We start from the raw sequence: 16,517 nt of genomic DNA on the forward strand, positions 1-16,517 counted from the left end.
ACCAGGCCAGGCATGGTTGTTCACGCCTGTAATCCCAGCACTTTGGGAGGCTGAGGCGGGCGGATCATGAGGTCAGGAGATGGAGACCATCCTAGCTAACACGGTAAAACCCTGTCTCTACTAAAAATTCAAAAAATTAGCCAGGCGTGGTGGCGGGCGCCTGTAGTCCCAGCTACTTGGGAGGCTGAGGCAGGAGAATGGCGTGAACCCAGGGGGCGAAGCTTGCAGTGAGCTGAGATCGTGCCACTGCACTCCAGCCTGGGTGACACAGCAAGACTCCGTCTCAAACAAACAAACAAACAACAACAACAAAAAACAGCTAACCAAAGTCAGATACAAGGCATTTATTTACAATAATATACAGACTTTATGAAAAACTTTGTGTCAGGGCCTTCATTAGCTGTTTTACAGCTGACAAAGCTGTATGTTAGCTGTATGCTTTCTTTGACCTTTCACAATAATCTGGTTAGATGGAAATTATTTCCCTGCCTTACAGAGCAGGCAGAAAAAGTGACTTGCTCAGTAACTGGCATAGATAGAGTTGAACTCAGTTCTCTTGGACAGAAGTCCTGTGATCTGCCATATATACTAAGGAATTTATATAGTCCATTGACAACAAAAATATTAATTTTTAAAAAAATTGGACACAGTGCTATGGGCTAAGTTGTTCCCTTCTAAAATTCATATGTTGAAAGTCTTAAATCTCAATATCTCAGAAGGTTACTGTATTTGGAGGGTCTTTAAATAGTTAATTTATTTAAATTAGGTCATAGAGAAGCCCTAATCCCATATGACTAGTGTCTTTATAAGAAGAGAAGATTAGGACATAAACACACTCAGAGGTAAGACCATGTGAAGACACAAGAGAGGCCTTAGAAGGAACCAACCCTGATAACACCTTGTTCTCAGACCTCTAACATCTAAAACTGTAAGAAAATAAAGTTCTGTGTTTACATCACTCAGTCTGTGGTACGTTGCTGCGGCAGCCCTAGTAACCAATACACTGAGAGGTGCCATGTTGTCTCCAATCAAGGTTATGGCTTTGGACAATTCCTCACTTGCGTATCTTGATTTCTGAGTATTCAGTGTTGGTGACCTCTGGTTCCTGAAGCTGCACCTTATGGAAGCGTAAGAAAGCATAGTGGAGCTCCTGCTCATCTCCTGAGACGGGGTCAGCCTCAGCAGGGTGGTCTGAAACTATGCGTCTCTGGAACTGGTGCTGATGACCCTGAATGGAAGAAAAGAAAAGATTCAGGGCTGGACAATAGGTTCTCAAAGATAGCAGCCAAGGATCAGAAAAGGAGTAGAACTGATGCAACTTTATTATTTATCCATTCATGTATTATTTTATTTTATTTTATTTATTTTTGAGACGGGGTTTCGCTCTGTTGTCCAGGCTGGAGTGCAGTGGCACGATCACGGCTCAGGCAGCCTCGAACACCTGGGTTCGAATGATCCTCCTGCTTCAGCCTCCCGTGTAGCTGGGACTACAGGCATGCACCACACCTGGCTAATCTTTGTAGAGATGGAGTTTCACCATGTTGCCCAGGCTGGTCTTGAACCCCTGGGCTCAGGGAATTCACCCATCTTGGCTTCCCAAAGTGCTGGGATTACAAGCATGAGTCACCATGTCCACTGCATTCATTTATTTTTAAATATTTAATAATTAAGATTGGCCAGCCCTTAGTGAGTGTTTACATTAATCAGTCATATTCTATTCTCAAAAAAATGCTTTGGAGTGGATTCCATGATGACATTCATCTTACAAACAGGAACACTGAGGCTAAGAGAGGCTCCACATATTGCCTAAAGACACACATCTACACACATGCACCACTGAGCAGGACTCAGAACCAGCTGATTGTGTGGGTCATGTGACATGTGCTATACGTTAAGCCATGAAGAAAGCAGACACGGTCCCAGATAGTAGGCAGTGTGGTTTCCTATGAGATGAAGTTAGTTAAAAACAGAAACAAAATCACATTTTTAATTCATGATAGCAGATATTTTGAAATATAAAACAGGGGCAGGAGTGGCATATCTGGTTCCTAGACAGGTACTAGAGGACAGAGCAGAGACCGGGTCCTGCAGAACAGGCCACCGGACACCCTCTCCTATACCTTCTCTTTCCAACACCTCTGAAAACTTGAAAGTAAAGCATGGTAAAGAAATTATGTAATGATTCCCAACAAGGTGGGGATTTAACACACACTAGCTGTGTTGTCCCTCCAAATAAACCAAGAGGCAATATAAGAAATTATGGAATGAGCAAATAAGAAAAAGTGGGAAATCTCTGGGGAAACAAAATATTTTATACTAGGGGGTGTGTGTGTGTGTGTGTGTGTGTGTGTGTGTGTGTTCAGGGAGGCATTGGTGACAGTGGGTGAATGGTTACAGAAATGAGATTTATATTCTGCTCATGTCTTTCCTCTATCATTGGGATAATATTTTCCTGCCTGCATTCTTGCTACACAAACCAGTGGCAAAGTCCGAAACTAAAGGTGTGAATTTCTGTAGGAGAAATGGCAGATCAGCACAAAAGTCCTACTGAATGAAGAAAAGAATAGGTGGAAATTGTCTCTCCCTGGCCTTCCCCTTGCCACCTTCCCCCATCCACACATCCCAGATTTTTGGAAGACAGTCTAGGTATTACCTCCCCTAGCACCAGTTTTTCCTGAGGGTCTGAACAACAGGAATTATGACTTGAATTATTCTTGGTCAGTTCTCATTCAGGCTATGGTAGAGTAACTGGCACCCTCCCAGCATAATTAGAAAACTATACATAGTATGTGACATAAGTGTTTTACAAGGCAAACAGGCAGCCCAGGACTGTAACATCTGAAAGAAAGGAAACCAATGAGGTGAGTCCCATGATCAAATGACAATTTCCAAACTGCAGTATGTGGAGGATAAATCCAAGAGGAACCCAAGAATCTTAGGAAACTGTGGAGGCAGCAACTGCAGTTCAAGTGGGAATGGTGTGGGTGGAATTTGTAGAGCAGAGTACAGAGAGAAACAACTACACAGGGAAAGAACTCCAGAAAGTATGCATAGAGGTCCCCTTGAATCTTTGGCTGAATACTAAGCTGTGTGCACACAGTGAAAGGCTGAAAGCCTGGGTACATGCTGCTGGAGAAGGAACAGCTATGAGAAAGCTGGAATGAAGGCAAATAGAAAGTCACCCTACCAAAGCTTTTATAAAAATCTTTGACTGGGCCTAGACGATCCACTAATAAATTAACTGCATTTGAGAACAAAGCTCCACAATTTTTAAAGGAAGATTAAAATATCCAGATAATCAACAATATAACACAATGTCTAGTATGCCACCAAAATCGCTACCTATGCGAAGAAGCTGTGGAATGTAAGCAGTGAAAAGTATATCGGTAAATAGAAACATATCGGCCGGGCGCGGTGGCTCAAGCCTGTAATCCCAGCACTTTGGGAGGCCGAGACGGGCGGATCACGAGGTCAGGAGATCGAGACCATCCTGGCTAATACGGCGAAACCCCGTCTCTACTAAAAAATACAAAAAACTAGCCGGGCGAGGTGGCGGGCGCCTGTAGTCCCAGCTACTCCAGAGGCTGAGGCAGGAGAATGGCGTTAACCCGGGAGGCGGAGCTTGCAGTGAGCTGAGATCCCGCCGCTGCACTCCAGCCTGGGTGACAGAGCGAGACTCTGTCTCAAAAAAAAAAAAAAAAAAAAGGTAGTAATATTTTAAAACTACCAAAAAGGCAAAAAAGGGTGATAAATATAAAAGGACAAATATAAATGTAAAGCAAAGAGCAATCTGGTAGAATTAAACTGAGCCAAATAAATAATCACATTAAATATAAATGGTCTAAACACTCCAGTTAAAAGGAAGATATTGGCAGACTTGATAAAATAGGTAGAATAAACGTTGTGATATCTGTAAGACAGACACAATACATATGACGGCACAAATGTGTTAAAAGTAAGAGGAGAGAAAACACATAACAAATAAGCACTAATATTAAGAACACTAGAGTGGCAATATTAAATCAGACAGTGTATTTTAGGAAAAGAAATATTACCAGAAATAAAGACATTTCATAATGATAAACAAGCCAATTCATTAAAAGATATAAAAATCCTAAGTGCATATGCAACCAATCACAGAGCATGATTTAACAAATAAATTGTAAAAGTAAGCAGACAGAAAATCACTAAGGATATAGAAAGCTTGAACACTAGTGTAAAATAACTTGACCTAATTGACATTTGTAGACTACTACATCCAGTATCTTCAGAAAACACATTCTTTGCAATTGCACATGTAACATTCACCATGGTAGACTGATATTTCATGTACGTGTACTACCAGTGACTGAGATAAGAGTTTTTAAAAAATTGACTATAGAGTGTGCACCACTCTAATGGAGAGGAGATAGAATAGCAAGTAGACATTAGCTCTCCAACTAGACTGTCCAGAAGGACACGTTGAGATTCATCAAGGAAGCAACATGACCCAGAGTGCAGAGAAAAATGAGACAAGGTAGCTCTGTACCCAGGATTGGCATGGGGTCAAAGGAGGCTCCCCGCCGCGGGGAAACAGTGAATGAGTGACAGCCCGCAAGGACCCACACTTCTGCCATGGACCTTTGTAATCCTGGGCATGAGAGCTCCCCCTGAGGCCTCCAGACTGACATGGAGAGCTGTGTGGAGACTGGGCAGAGCTACTGCTCAGGCCCATGTGGAGTCCCAAGGGCCTTGGACCTATGAGCACCTGGGCACCAGTATCATAGCTCCACCACCAAGAGAGGCCAGGTTCTCTCACATGCCCTCAGGGTAGAGACCACATTTATGGGGCTGAGGAGCAAATGGTTTGCAGACCTCACCTCTGCTACAACTCACTAGACAAAGTTCACTGGCCTGGGATCCCAGCACAGCCACCCCACTGCTGCCTGAGCACTCGGGCCAGTAGCAGCTCTCCATTTCTCTGGGACAGGGCTCCCAGAGGTAACAGACAAGCCTGCTGTTTTTTTTTTTTTTTTTTTTTTTTTTTTTTGCCTCCACAGGTCCCACTCCTACTCCCCTGAGGCTGGAGAAGGAGAAAAGAGCATAAGGGCTATCACTGGCCCTGCTTTATGGAACACACTGGAACTGCTTTATGGAAAAGCAGCCAGACTGTTTCAGCGTGGGTCCCTGCCCCGTTATTCCTCACTGAGAAGGACCTCCTGACCTGGGCCCCTAGCACAGCTGCCCTGCCCCCACCTGAGTTGGTGGCAGTTATGTGTTTCTCTGGGGAGGATATCCCAGGTTCAACCCACAGCCTCTTTGCCATTGCCACTGCAGTGGTACTGCCCTTGATGCCTTCAGGCTGGGAAAATAATAACGACCTTGATCACTTTGCTGGCACCTCCAACACACTGCAACCACCATACAGAAAGGAGCCCAGACTCGCTTCCCTGTGGGCCCCCTACTCCCCGCTCTTCACCAGGCAGGGCCTCTGGGGGGGCCTGCAGCACAGTGGCCCCACCCCTAGATGAAAGTTCCTATTGGCCGTGGCTCTCTGTCTTTCTGGGGTGGAGCTCTCAGAGCAGCTGGCAGCCTCTCTGCCATTGCTGCTGCAGCCATACTGCTCTTGCTGCTCTCAGGCTGGGGAAGGAACAAAGAGCCTGATTTATTTGGTGGAACCTCCAGCATGCCACAGCACTACAGAGAGAAGCCCAGTCTCTCTTCCCTGTGAGCCTCCAACCATTACTCTTCACCGGGTAAGTCCACCTGCTTGGGCTCACAGCACAGTTGCCTCAACCAGGGGTGATTATTCCAATTGGCAGCAGCTCTGCATTCCTCTAGGATGAAGCCCCAAGAAACAAGGAAAAAGCCCTCTATCATTGGCACTTCCAAAGTCTCTGGCCCTGCTGCTCCAAGCTGGGGAGGAAACAAAATGCCTGGGCTCACTAAAGGGCTGTAGTGTGCAGCCCAAGAGTGCCAAGTCAAGATCTGTAGCCAGCACTTGAGTGAGAGAGGAGCCCATACTCTCAGAGCACTGAGAGGGAGCATGGCTGCAAATGTGAGGAAATACAGAGGATTCATGTGGCTGAACAAGAGCCTACCTGCCAGCCATTATGCTTAAGCACCATCTGTTGGATCACATCCAAACTTCAACATCAAAAATACTTTGCTAATATACCCCACTGTGAAACTAAGGACAAGAATTTAGCAACAAATAAAGACCCTGCACAAAGCTTTGGCCTTCCGAAAACATCCAGAAACAAAGCCAACTGACTCAAATTATAGCACAATTAAGGGAGCATGAGCCCACATAAATGAGAAAGAACAAGTGCAAGAACTCTGGAAAATCTAAAACCCAGAGTGTCTTCTTACCTCATAACGACCACACTAGTTCCCCAGCAAAAGTTCTTAACCAGGATGAAATGGCTAAAATAACAGACAAAAAATTCAGAATCTGGATGACAATCAAGATTATTGAGATTCAGGAGAAAGTAGAAACCCATTCCAGGGAATCAAAGGAATCAGTAAAACAACTGAAGAGATAAAAGATGAAATAGCCATCTTAAGAAAGAACCAAACTGAGCTGATAGAGTTGAATAACTCACTATAAAAATTTCATAACACAATCAGAAGTATTAACAGCAGAATAAACCAAGCTGAGGAAAGAATATCAGAGCCCAAAGACTGGTTCTTCAAATTAACTCAGGCAGACAAAAATAAAGAACAAAGAATTTTAAAAATGAACAAAACCTCCAAAAAATGTGGGATTATGTAAAGAGACCAAATCTACAACTCATTGGCATCCCTGAAAGAGGAGAGAGAGCAAGCAACTTGAACAACATATTGGAGGATATTGTCCACAAAAATTTCCCCAGCCTCTCTAGAGAGGTCAGCATGCACATTCAGGAAATTCAGAGAACCTCGTTAAGATAATATATAAGACAATCATCCCCAAGACACACAGTCATCAGGTTCTCCAAGATCAATGCCAAAGAAAAAATATTACAGGCAGCTAGAGAGGAGAGACGAGTCACGTACAAAGATTATCCCATCAGGCTAATAAAGGACCTTTTAGCAGAAAGATTGCAAGCCAGAAGAGATTGGGGGGCCTATATTCAGGATCCTTAAATAAAAGAAATTCCTATCAAGAATTTCATACCCAACCAAACTAAGTTTCATAAGAGAAGGGAAATAAAATCCTTTTCGTCCCAAGCAAATGCGAAGGGAATTAATTACCACCATATGTGCTTTACAAGAGGTCCTTAAGATAGCGCCAAACATGAACACAAAAACATTTACCTACCACCACAAAAACACACTTAAGTACATAGATCATTGACACTATAGAGCAAATACAAAAATCAAGTCTGCATAACAACAAGCTAACAACATGATGTCAGGACCTAATCCTCACATATCAATATTAACCCTGAACATAAGTGAGCTAAATACCCAAATTAAAAGGCATAGAGTGGCAACTTGGATAAAGAAGCAAGACCCAACTGTATTTTATCTTCAACAGACCCATCTCACATGCAATTACACCTATAGTTTCAAAGCAGAGAGATGGAGACAGATCTATCAAGCAAATGGAAAGCAGGGGTTGCTATTCTTATTTCATACAAAACATATTTTAAAACAACAATGATCAAAAAGGACAAAGAAGGGAATTACATAATGATAGAGGGTTCAATTCAAGAAGAAGACTCAACTCTCATAAGTATATATGTATCAACACTGGAGCACCCAGATTCATAAAGCAAGTTCTTAGAGACTTACAAAGAAATTCAGATAACCACACAATAACAGTGGGAAACTTCAACACACCCCTGATGTATTGAACAGATCATCCAGGCATAATACTAACAAAGATATTCAGGACTTAAACTTGACACTTGAGCAAATGGATCTAACAGACATCTGCACAACCCTCCACTAAACAAAGTCAGAATACACATTCTCCTCATCAGCACATGGCACATACTATAAAATTGACCACATGCTTGACCGTAAAGCAAGTCTCAACAAATTTAAAAAAAAGAAGAAAACAAATCATAGCAACTACACTCTCAGCCCACAGCACAATAAAAATGGAAATCAATACCAAGAAGATCTCTCAAAACCATACGACTAAATGGAAATGAAATAATCTGCCACTGAATGACTTTTGAGTAAACAATGAAATTAAGGCAGAAATGAAGAAATTATTTGAAATAAATGAAAACAAAGATACAACATATCAGAATCTTTGGAACACAACTAAAGCAGTGTTAAGAGGAAAGTTTTCAGCACTAAATGCCCAAGTGAAATGGTTACATATATCTAACCAATTAGCAACCTAACATCACATCTAGAGGAACTTGAAAAACAAGAGCAAACCAACCCCAAAGCTAGCAGAAGTAAAGAAGTAACCAAAATTAGAGCTGAACTGAACAAAATGGAGGTGAGAAAAAACATACAAAAGACTTTTTCAAAACCAAAAGTTGGTTTTCTGAAAGAATAAATAAGACTGATAGACCACTATCTGGATAATAAAAAAGGAAGAATAACCAAATATACACAATCAGAAATAATGAAGGGGACATTACCACCAATCTCACAAAAATACAAAAGAAGAAAAAACCCTCAGAAACTATTATGAACTCCTCTATGCCCACAAACTAGAAAACCTAGAAGAAATGAACAAATTCCTGGAAACATATTATAAAACCTCCCAAGATTAAACCGAGAAGAAATTGAAACCCCAAACAGTTAAGTAATGAGTACTGAAATTGAATCAGTGGTAGGAAAACCCACCAATCAGAAGAAGTCCTGAACCAGATGGATTCACGGCTGAATACTACCAGATGTATAAAGAAGAGCTGGTACCAGTCCTACTAAAACTATTTCAAAAAATCAGGAAGGAAAGACTCCTCCCTAACTAATTTTATGAGGCCAGCATCATTCTGATACTAAAAATCTGGCAGAGACACAATGAAAAAAGAAAACTTCAGGACAATAGCCCTAATGAACATACATGCAAAAATCCTCAACAAAATACTAGCAAACCAATTCCAGCAGCACATCAAAAAGCTAATCCACCACAATCAAGTATGTTTTATTCCTGGGATTAAAGATTGGTTCAACATTTGCAAATCAATAAATATGATGTATCACATAAACAGAACTAAAATAAAAACCACATGATCATCTCAATAGATGCAGAGAAGGCTCTTGATAGAATTCAATATCCCTCCATGTTAAAAACCTTGAACAAGCTAAGCATCAAAGGTACATACCTCAAAATGATAAGAGCCATCTATGACAAAACCACAGCCAACATCATACTAAATGGGCAAAAGCTGGAAGAACTAGAACAATACAAGATGCCCTCTCTCACCATTCCTCTTGAACACAGTACTGGAAGTCCTAGCCAGAGCAATAATGTGAGAGAAAGAAAAGACATCCAAATGGGAAGAGAGGAAGTCAAACTATCTCTGCAGAAGATGTGATTCTATATCTAGAAAATTCCATAGTCTTTGCTCAAAGGTTCCTAGATCTGATAAACAACTTCAGAAAAGTTTCAGGATACAAAATCAATGTACAAAACCCAGCAGCATTTCTATACACCAGTAACATCAAAGATGAGAACCACATCAAGAATGCAATCCCATCACAATAGCTACAAAAGAATAAAATGCCTGAAATAGAGCTAACCAACCACAGAGGTGAAAGATCTCTAAAAAGAGAATTACAAAACACTGCTGAAAGAAGTCAGAGACAACACAAATGGAAAAACATTCCATGCTCATGGATAGGAAGAATTGATATTATTAAAATGACCATACTGTCCAAAGCAATTTACAGATTCAATGCTATTCCTATTGAACTATCAATGACATTTTTCACAGAACTAATAAAAACCACTCTAAAATTCATTTGGAATAAAAAAAGAACATGAATAGCCAAAGCAACCCCAAACAAAAAAAACAAACCGGGAAGCATCATATTACCTGATTTCAAACAATGCTACAAGGCTATAGTATATCAAACAGCAAGATACTTGTACGGAAAGACACATAGAACAATGGAACAGTTTAGAGAACCCAGAAATAATGCCGCAAACTTACAACTATCTGATCTTTGACAAAGCTGACAATAACAAGCAGTGAGGAAAGGACTTCCTATTCAATAAATGGTGCGGGATAATTAGCTGGTCATATGCAGAAGATCAAAACTGTACTTCCAGCTTTCACCATGTAAAAAAAAAAAAAACACCCAAGATGAATTAAAACCTTAGATGTAACATGTAAAATATTAAAAACTCTAGAAGAAAATCAAGGAAACACCATTCTGGACATTGGCCCTGGGAAAGATTTCATGGCCAAGACTCCAAAAGCAGTTTCCACAAAAACAAAAATTGACAAATGGGACCTAATTAAACTAAAGATCAGGGTTAAGAGGAAAGCTTCTTCCATACAGCAAAAGAAATTATCAGCAGAGTAAAAAGACAACCTACAGAATGGGAGAAAATATTTACAAACTACAAACATCTAACAAACTTCTAATATCTGGAGTCTATAAGGAGTTTAAACAAATTAACGAGCAAAAAACAAACAACTCCTTTAAAAAGTGGCAAAGGATATGAACAGACACTTCTCAAAAGAAGACTTCTGTATGGCCAACAAGTAAAAAAAGAAATGTTCAATATCACTAATCATTAGGGAAATGCAAATCAAAACCACAGTGAAATACCACCTCACGCAAGTCAGAATGGCTATTACTAAAAAAAGTGAAAAAATAACAGATGTTGGCAAGGTTGTAGAGAAAAAGGAACACTTATACACTGCTAGTGGGAATGTAAGTTAATTGAGCCACTGTGGAAAACAGTCTGGAGATTTCTCAAAGACCTTAAAGTAGAATTACCCTTCAACCCAGCAATCCCATTATTGGGTATATACCCAAAGGAATATAAATTATTCTATCTTAAAAACACATGCATGCATTTGTTCATTGCAGCACTATTCACAATAGCAAAGACATAGAATCAACCTAGATACCCATCGATGGTGGGCTGGATAAAGAAAATGTGGTACATAGACACCATGGAATACTATGCAGCCATAAAAAAGAATGAGATCATGTCCTTTCCAGCAACATGGATGGAGCTGGAGACCATTATCCTAAGCAAATTAACACAGGAACAGAAAACTAAATACTGTATGTTCTCATTTAAATGCGGGAGTTAAACATTGAGCACACATAGATACAAAGAAGGAAACAATAGACACTAGGACCTACTTGAGGGTGGAGAGTGGGAGGAGGGTGAGAATTGAAAAACAACCTATTGGGTGTTATGCTGATTACCTGGGTGACAAAATTATCTGTACAGCAAACTCCCATAACATGCAAATCAACTATAACCATGGATGTATCTATTTCCCCTTGCAGCTCTGTTGGTTTTTGTTCGTTTATTTTGATAAATAATGCTCTGTTATTGAGTGCATATACATTTAATATATTTATATATTTAATGAAGTGATAGAAGCCAGTTACATAGAGTAAGTATTGTGTGATTCCATTTTCATGAAGTTCCAGAATGGACAAAACTAATAGATAGTGATAGGGGTCATAAAAGTGATTGCTGGAAATGAGACATTGACTGGGAAAGAAAATGAGACAACTTGGAGGGATGATGAAAAGATTCCCTATCTTAAGTGGGGACATGGTTACAGTGTGTGTACATTTGCCCAAACTAATTTAACTGGATGCTTAAAATGTGTGCTTTCTATTATTTGTAAAGTATGCCTCCTCCATAATATCATAAAGTTGACATTAAGTAAACACTGTAGTTGATGTGAAAAATGCAATGTAATGGTGATGAGCAGTAATGACTTTGGGTTGATTTGGACTGTCTACTATAGGGCTTGTATCTACCACATTCCTTGTACTAAATGCACCTGGCACAGACTAAGTTTTGTTCATTTCTTTTTCTCAATAATCAATGCCATAAGAAAAGGCTAATATTCCAGGAAATATGATAATCTGATATATGAGGAGCATAAATACCTCCAGAAAATTAACTGGAGTACATATTTCATCAGAACTATTAGATTCAGTTCCACATGTGACTATTTTAAATTATTGACATCAATACTTTTTAAATTATTACTGAATCAAAACTTTAAAATAGTCACATGTGGAACTGCATGGAATGTCAGGTGTTAATGAAGAAATGCCTCAGGGTCCTTACGTAGGGCAGCATTCAAAAGGGATAATGCTGAGTGGAAATTAAGGTCTCTGTCACTCACCCTGGAGCCTGAGACCATGACGGGGTTCATATCATCCATGTTTTGCACTGGCTGGGCTGCTTTCTTCCTTCTGGTCTTCACTCTGAGGGAACAGCACCAAGCCTTTCAGTCTGGTTATTTGGAGCCTCTTTCCCCAAAAAAGAACCATCTCCCCACTCCCTATGGAGAGTACAGAAGTAATGAAGAGGTCCAGGTGATCCCACAAGCCCAAGAGTTGAACCATGGTTTCAAAGAGACCTCATGCTTGGCTCAGCTGGTCAACGGGGTAATTCACACCACCACTACCCTCCCTTTCCTCAGTCTCGACTTTCCCAAGCACCCCATTTTCCTTCACTTGGGTTTTCTGAGATTCTGCCACCTGTGTGTCCTTCCCACATCAAGTCTTTCTGTGCCTCCCTGGAGCCCAGTCTCACCTGAAGATGAAGCCAACACAGAGGAAAACCAGGGCTGTGGTGCCAGCTCCCCAGACTGCTCCCAGGACACCACCAACCCCACCTTCTGGTTTCCCTATAATTGGATTTTTGAGTGAACTCCAGTTCCAATTCCAGTACATCCTCCCAACAGCCATTCCTCTCCACCTTCCACTAATGTGACCACCCCCAATCCAGGACTCAGTCACTCACCATTTCACTGCCCTGTGAACCCGGAACCAGCCTCTTCTCTCTCCATGACTCCCCCTTCCCCCAACTGCAAGACTGAGGACGTTGTGTCCCCAGCCACTCTGGTCTGGGCCTTGGAAACATCTTCTCCAAGCTTCATTTCTCTGGAGCAGTTAGGGTTAAATTATGTCTCCCCACAATTCCTATTCTAACCCCCAGCACCTGAAAGCATGACCTGATTTGGAGATGGGTCATAGCTGATGTAATTAGTTATAATGAGGTCATCCTGGATCAGGGTGAGCCCTAATCCAATATGACTACTGTCCTTATAAAAAGGGGAAAATGTGGGTTGGGTGTAGTGATTCACACCTGTAATTCCATCACTTTGGAAGGCCAAGGCAGGCAGATCATGAGGTCAGGAGATTGAGACCATCCTGGCCAACATGGTGAAACCTGTCTCTACTCAAAATATAAAAATTAGCTGGGCATGGTGGTGAGCACCTGTAGTCCCAGCTACTCGAGAGGCTGAGGCAGGAGAATCGCTTGAACCTGGGAGGTGGAGGTTGCATATGTCAGATTATCACGTTGCAGTGAGCCAAGATCGCACTATTGCATTCCAGCCTAGCAACAGAGTGAGACTTCCTCTCAAAAAAAAAAAAAAAAAAAGGAAAATGTGGACACAGACGCACATGTGGACGCACACACCACCATATGAAGATTAAGTCAGAGGTCAAGGCAATGCTCCTTCAAACCAAGGAACGCCAAAGACTCCCAGGAAACCACCAGAAGCCAGGGAAGGAGCATGGAAGAGATTCTCCCTCACAGCCTCAAAAGGAACCAACTCTAACACCGTGCATGATCTTGGACTTCTGACCTTGAGAACCGTGAGACAATACATCCCTATTGTTTAAGTCATGCACTTTGAAATACTTTGTTATGGCAGCCCTAGCAAACTCATACAAGAACCCAGGCTTCTCTTCCCCCAGCTGTCACCTCTTAGCACACTCCTGACCTGGCAGCAGCTGGGACAGAGCTGCTCTGGGATGTTCTGGGCCTCAAAGCTGAGCCTGATACTTGAGCTGAATCCCTGGCAGAGGCTCAGGGAGCTGTTGGCCAAGGGACTGGCTGGCTAGGGATGACTGTGAAAGAGCCATGGCTGCTGTTCCCATTCCTCCAGCATCCCCTCCCCAAGCTTCCAGTGAAGGGAGGAGCTGCTGCAGTGTGGACTCTAAGCCTCCCAGAGGCAGGAGGGTCCCAGCAGTTGTGAGGGGTCTGGGGAGGGAGGACAGGACTTAGCAGGGGCCTCTTCTCTGAATACTATGGAGTTCTCGCCCAGCTGCCCACACTCTCGCACACCTCCCCACACTCACATTGCACAAAGAGACTCAGAGAGATTTGCAGGGAGCCCAGAGGGTGCTGAGCGTGGCAGGTAAAACCTCCTTCTTCTGCAGACCCTACTTGCGACAGCTCCAGGACCCCGGTATTGGAGATGGGTGTGGCGTTCAGGGCAGGGAAGCCCTGGAACCAGCTCAGGTGCGCAGGGGGGTTGCCGTCAGCATCACAGAGCAGCCGCAGAGCCTGGCCCTCCAGGACGAGGAGGGACGAGGTGTTTTGCAGGATTTTGAGGGCTTTGGGGAGAGAGGTGCAGAGTGAGAGATGGGGTGTAGGGGCAAGGCACTGGTGTCCCTCTCCTCCTGTGGGGTCCCCACTAGCTCTGAGGAGGAGACTAGTAAAGTGGGGGCCTCAGGTCTTCAGAAGAGCCCAGACCATTTCCCTGGAGCAGCCCAGGTTGCCCTGCAGAGAGTGGAGCAGGGGCTGGGGACAGCGTCGTGGCAAACAAGTGCCATTCCTGGACCACGGAGATGCCTGCGGCAGTAGGAAAACAAGCAGCGTCAGAGAGAAGGGGGAGTGCGAGGGGTGCGGCAGCTCCTGTGGATGAGGTGACAAAGGCTAGGGGTGAGCAAAGATTCAGTTCAGGGCTTTGAAGGCTATGGAGGCCTTAGTCCTGGCTTCTCATATTGATCCTTGTTAGTCCCCACTCTGCTTCCATCCAGCCCTGGAGGGAACAGGACAGGCTGGTTCCTACCTGTGCTGTTTCCTTGGAAGATGCTGACGGTCACTTTCTGTGGAGCATCTGGGGTGGAAAGAGGTGGCAGCCTCAACATCCCTGAAGAGGAACGGTAGGCATGGGGCCTTCCCCTCAGGAGCCATGAAAACAGGGAAGGGAGCTGTCCTCTTTGGCGACCAGGTCCCCAACTTTAAGCTCTGGCTCAGCCCTGCCCTGTCCCCCCACACCCTCAGGGACCCGGGGGTCCTGGCCCAGCACTCACAGGAGACATTGAGCTGGATGGTTCTCTCCATGATCACACCGACTCCAGGGTACATCACCTGACAGGTGAGGCTGGTGCTGTGGTCCTGGGGCCGTGGGGTGATCGTGAGCACCGAGGACTGGGTGGTCCTGGGGCCCAGGGAGGTGGGGGCAGCTGACATCCAGGAGAAGATGGGGGGCGTCCCCTGCTCACAGGCCCAGGGCACAGAGCAGGTCAGGGTCCTGGAACAGCCGGACTCCAGGGTCCCTGGGATGGAGATGCTGGGCCTGTGGGTCAGGTCTGGTGAGGAGATGGGGACGCAGGATCAGGACCGGGGTATGAGGTTTCACCCAGAGGGAAGCCCAGTCTCTGCTTCAGCTCCTCCCCTGAGCCCAACAGGCTTAATTCTACCCACCTCCCAGGACGGGAGTCCTGTCCCAGCCCTGCCCTACAGCCCCCATGATCTTCCCCTGATGGCCAGTCCTGGAGCTGGTTCCTTACCCATCACACACACAGAGAGCTTGGAAGATACATAAGATGTATAACCAAAATTTGGCCATTTCTGCTTCAACTGAAAGAAGTATACAGCAGTGTCCCTCCTCCGGGCATCTCTGATGCTCAGGGAGCAGTTCTTACTGCTGAGATCCCAGAGGAGGTGGAATCGGCCCCGGGTCTCCTCTTGCACTTCTTCAAGTGGGTCATTTGTGGCCACTGGAACATCAGCCCCTTCCAAGTACCAGTAGCCATAATAACTGTACCAGGGTGAATAGATAGTGGGCAATCTGCAGGGTAGGAGGACACACAGACCCTCCTGCACCGTCAACGACTCTGGTCCCTCCAGCCGGAATCTCTGCTCCTGAGCCAGGGCCCCTATGGAGACATGATGGTCAGCTCGGCCCAGCCCCACGGCCCCTCTCCCCCGGCCCACTCACCTGCCCACAGCAGGAGCAGCAGCAGCGGTAGCATCTCTGAGGCGAGGCTTCCTGGGCTCCCTGCGTGAGCAGAGAATGGGAAGGGAGTGGAGGGAAAGGACTGCGGGGAGGAACGGGTGGCTGGGGAGGAGCGCGTGATCTTGGCGATTCACAGAAGAGGAAGCCACAGAAGCCACAGGCCGTCGGAGCTCCACTCCCTCTGCACAGAGCAGACAGAAACCTTGCGACCCAGAGACCACAGAGACCACAGAGACCTGCTCAAATGAGAGCAGAGGAGCAGAGACTGTGTCCCGCCTCCCACCTCGGGGCTTCCTGCAAGCACCAGAGCCTGGACCAGGGCCTCCGGGGGCATCTGAGGAATGGGGCACCCGTGTCTAAGGCCCTCCTACTCTGAGGTGCTTTTCTGTG

At 44.3% G+C, this 16,517-nt stretch overlaps 1 protein-coding gene across 1 annotated transcript; it reads right to left on the reverse strand.

The window, feature by feature from the left end:
* Positions 1–389: 389 nt before the first annotated feature.
* On the reverse strand, positions 390–16,246 carry LOC126943075 (sialic acid-binding Ig-like lectin 6). Its single transcript, XM_050771429.1, has 8 exons — positions 16,110–16,246; positions 15,679–16,047; positions 15,199–15,477; positions 14,955–15,002; positions 14,239–14,496; positions 12,683–12,776; positions 12,270–12,351; positions 390–1,228 (listed from the first exon to the last, which is right to left on the reverse strand). The coding sequence occupies exons 1-8, from the start codon at positions 16,141–16,143 to the stop codon at positions 1,055–1,057; spliced, it is 1,338 nt and encodes a 445-aa protein (XP_050627386.1). The 5' UTR covers positions 16,144–16,246; the 3' UTR covers positions 390–1,054.
* Positions 16,247–16,517: the final 271 nt, after the last annotated feature.

Source organism: Macaca thibetana, chromosome 19, assembly GCF_024542745.1.
Source record: "Macaca thibetana thibetana isolate TM-01 chromosome 19, ASM2454274v1, whole genome shotgun sequence".
Taxonomy (NCBI): Eukaryota; Metazoa; Chordata; class Mammalia; order Primates; family Cercopithecidae; genus Macaca; species Macaca thibetana.

Excerpts from the sequence above, each read along its gene's own strand:
- LOC126943075 (XM_050771429.1), bottom strand. The coding sequence starts at position 16,143 with ATGCTACCGCTGCTGCTGCTCCTGCTGTGGGCAG. Across the intron at positions 16,048-16,109 it reads GCTGCTCCTGCTGTGGGCAG|GGGCCCTGGCTCAGGAGCAG; the intron begins GTGAGTGGGCCG and ends ATGTCTCCATAG. Across the intron at positions 15,003-15,198 it reads CATCCAGCTCAATGTCTCCT|ATGCTCCACAGAAAGTGACC; the intron begins GTGAGTGCTGGG and ends TTTCCACCCCAG.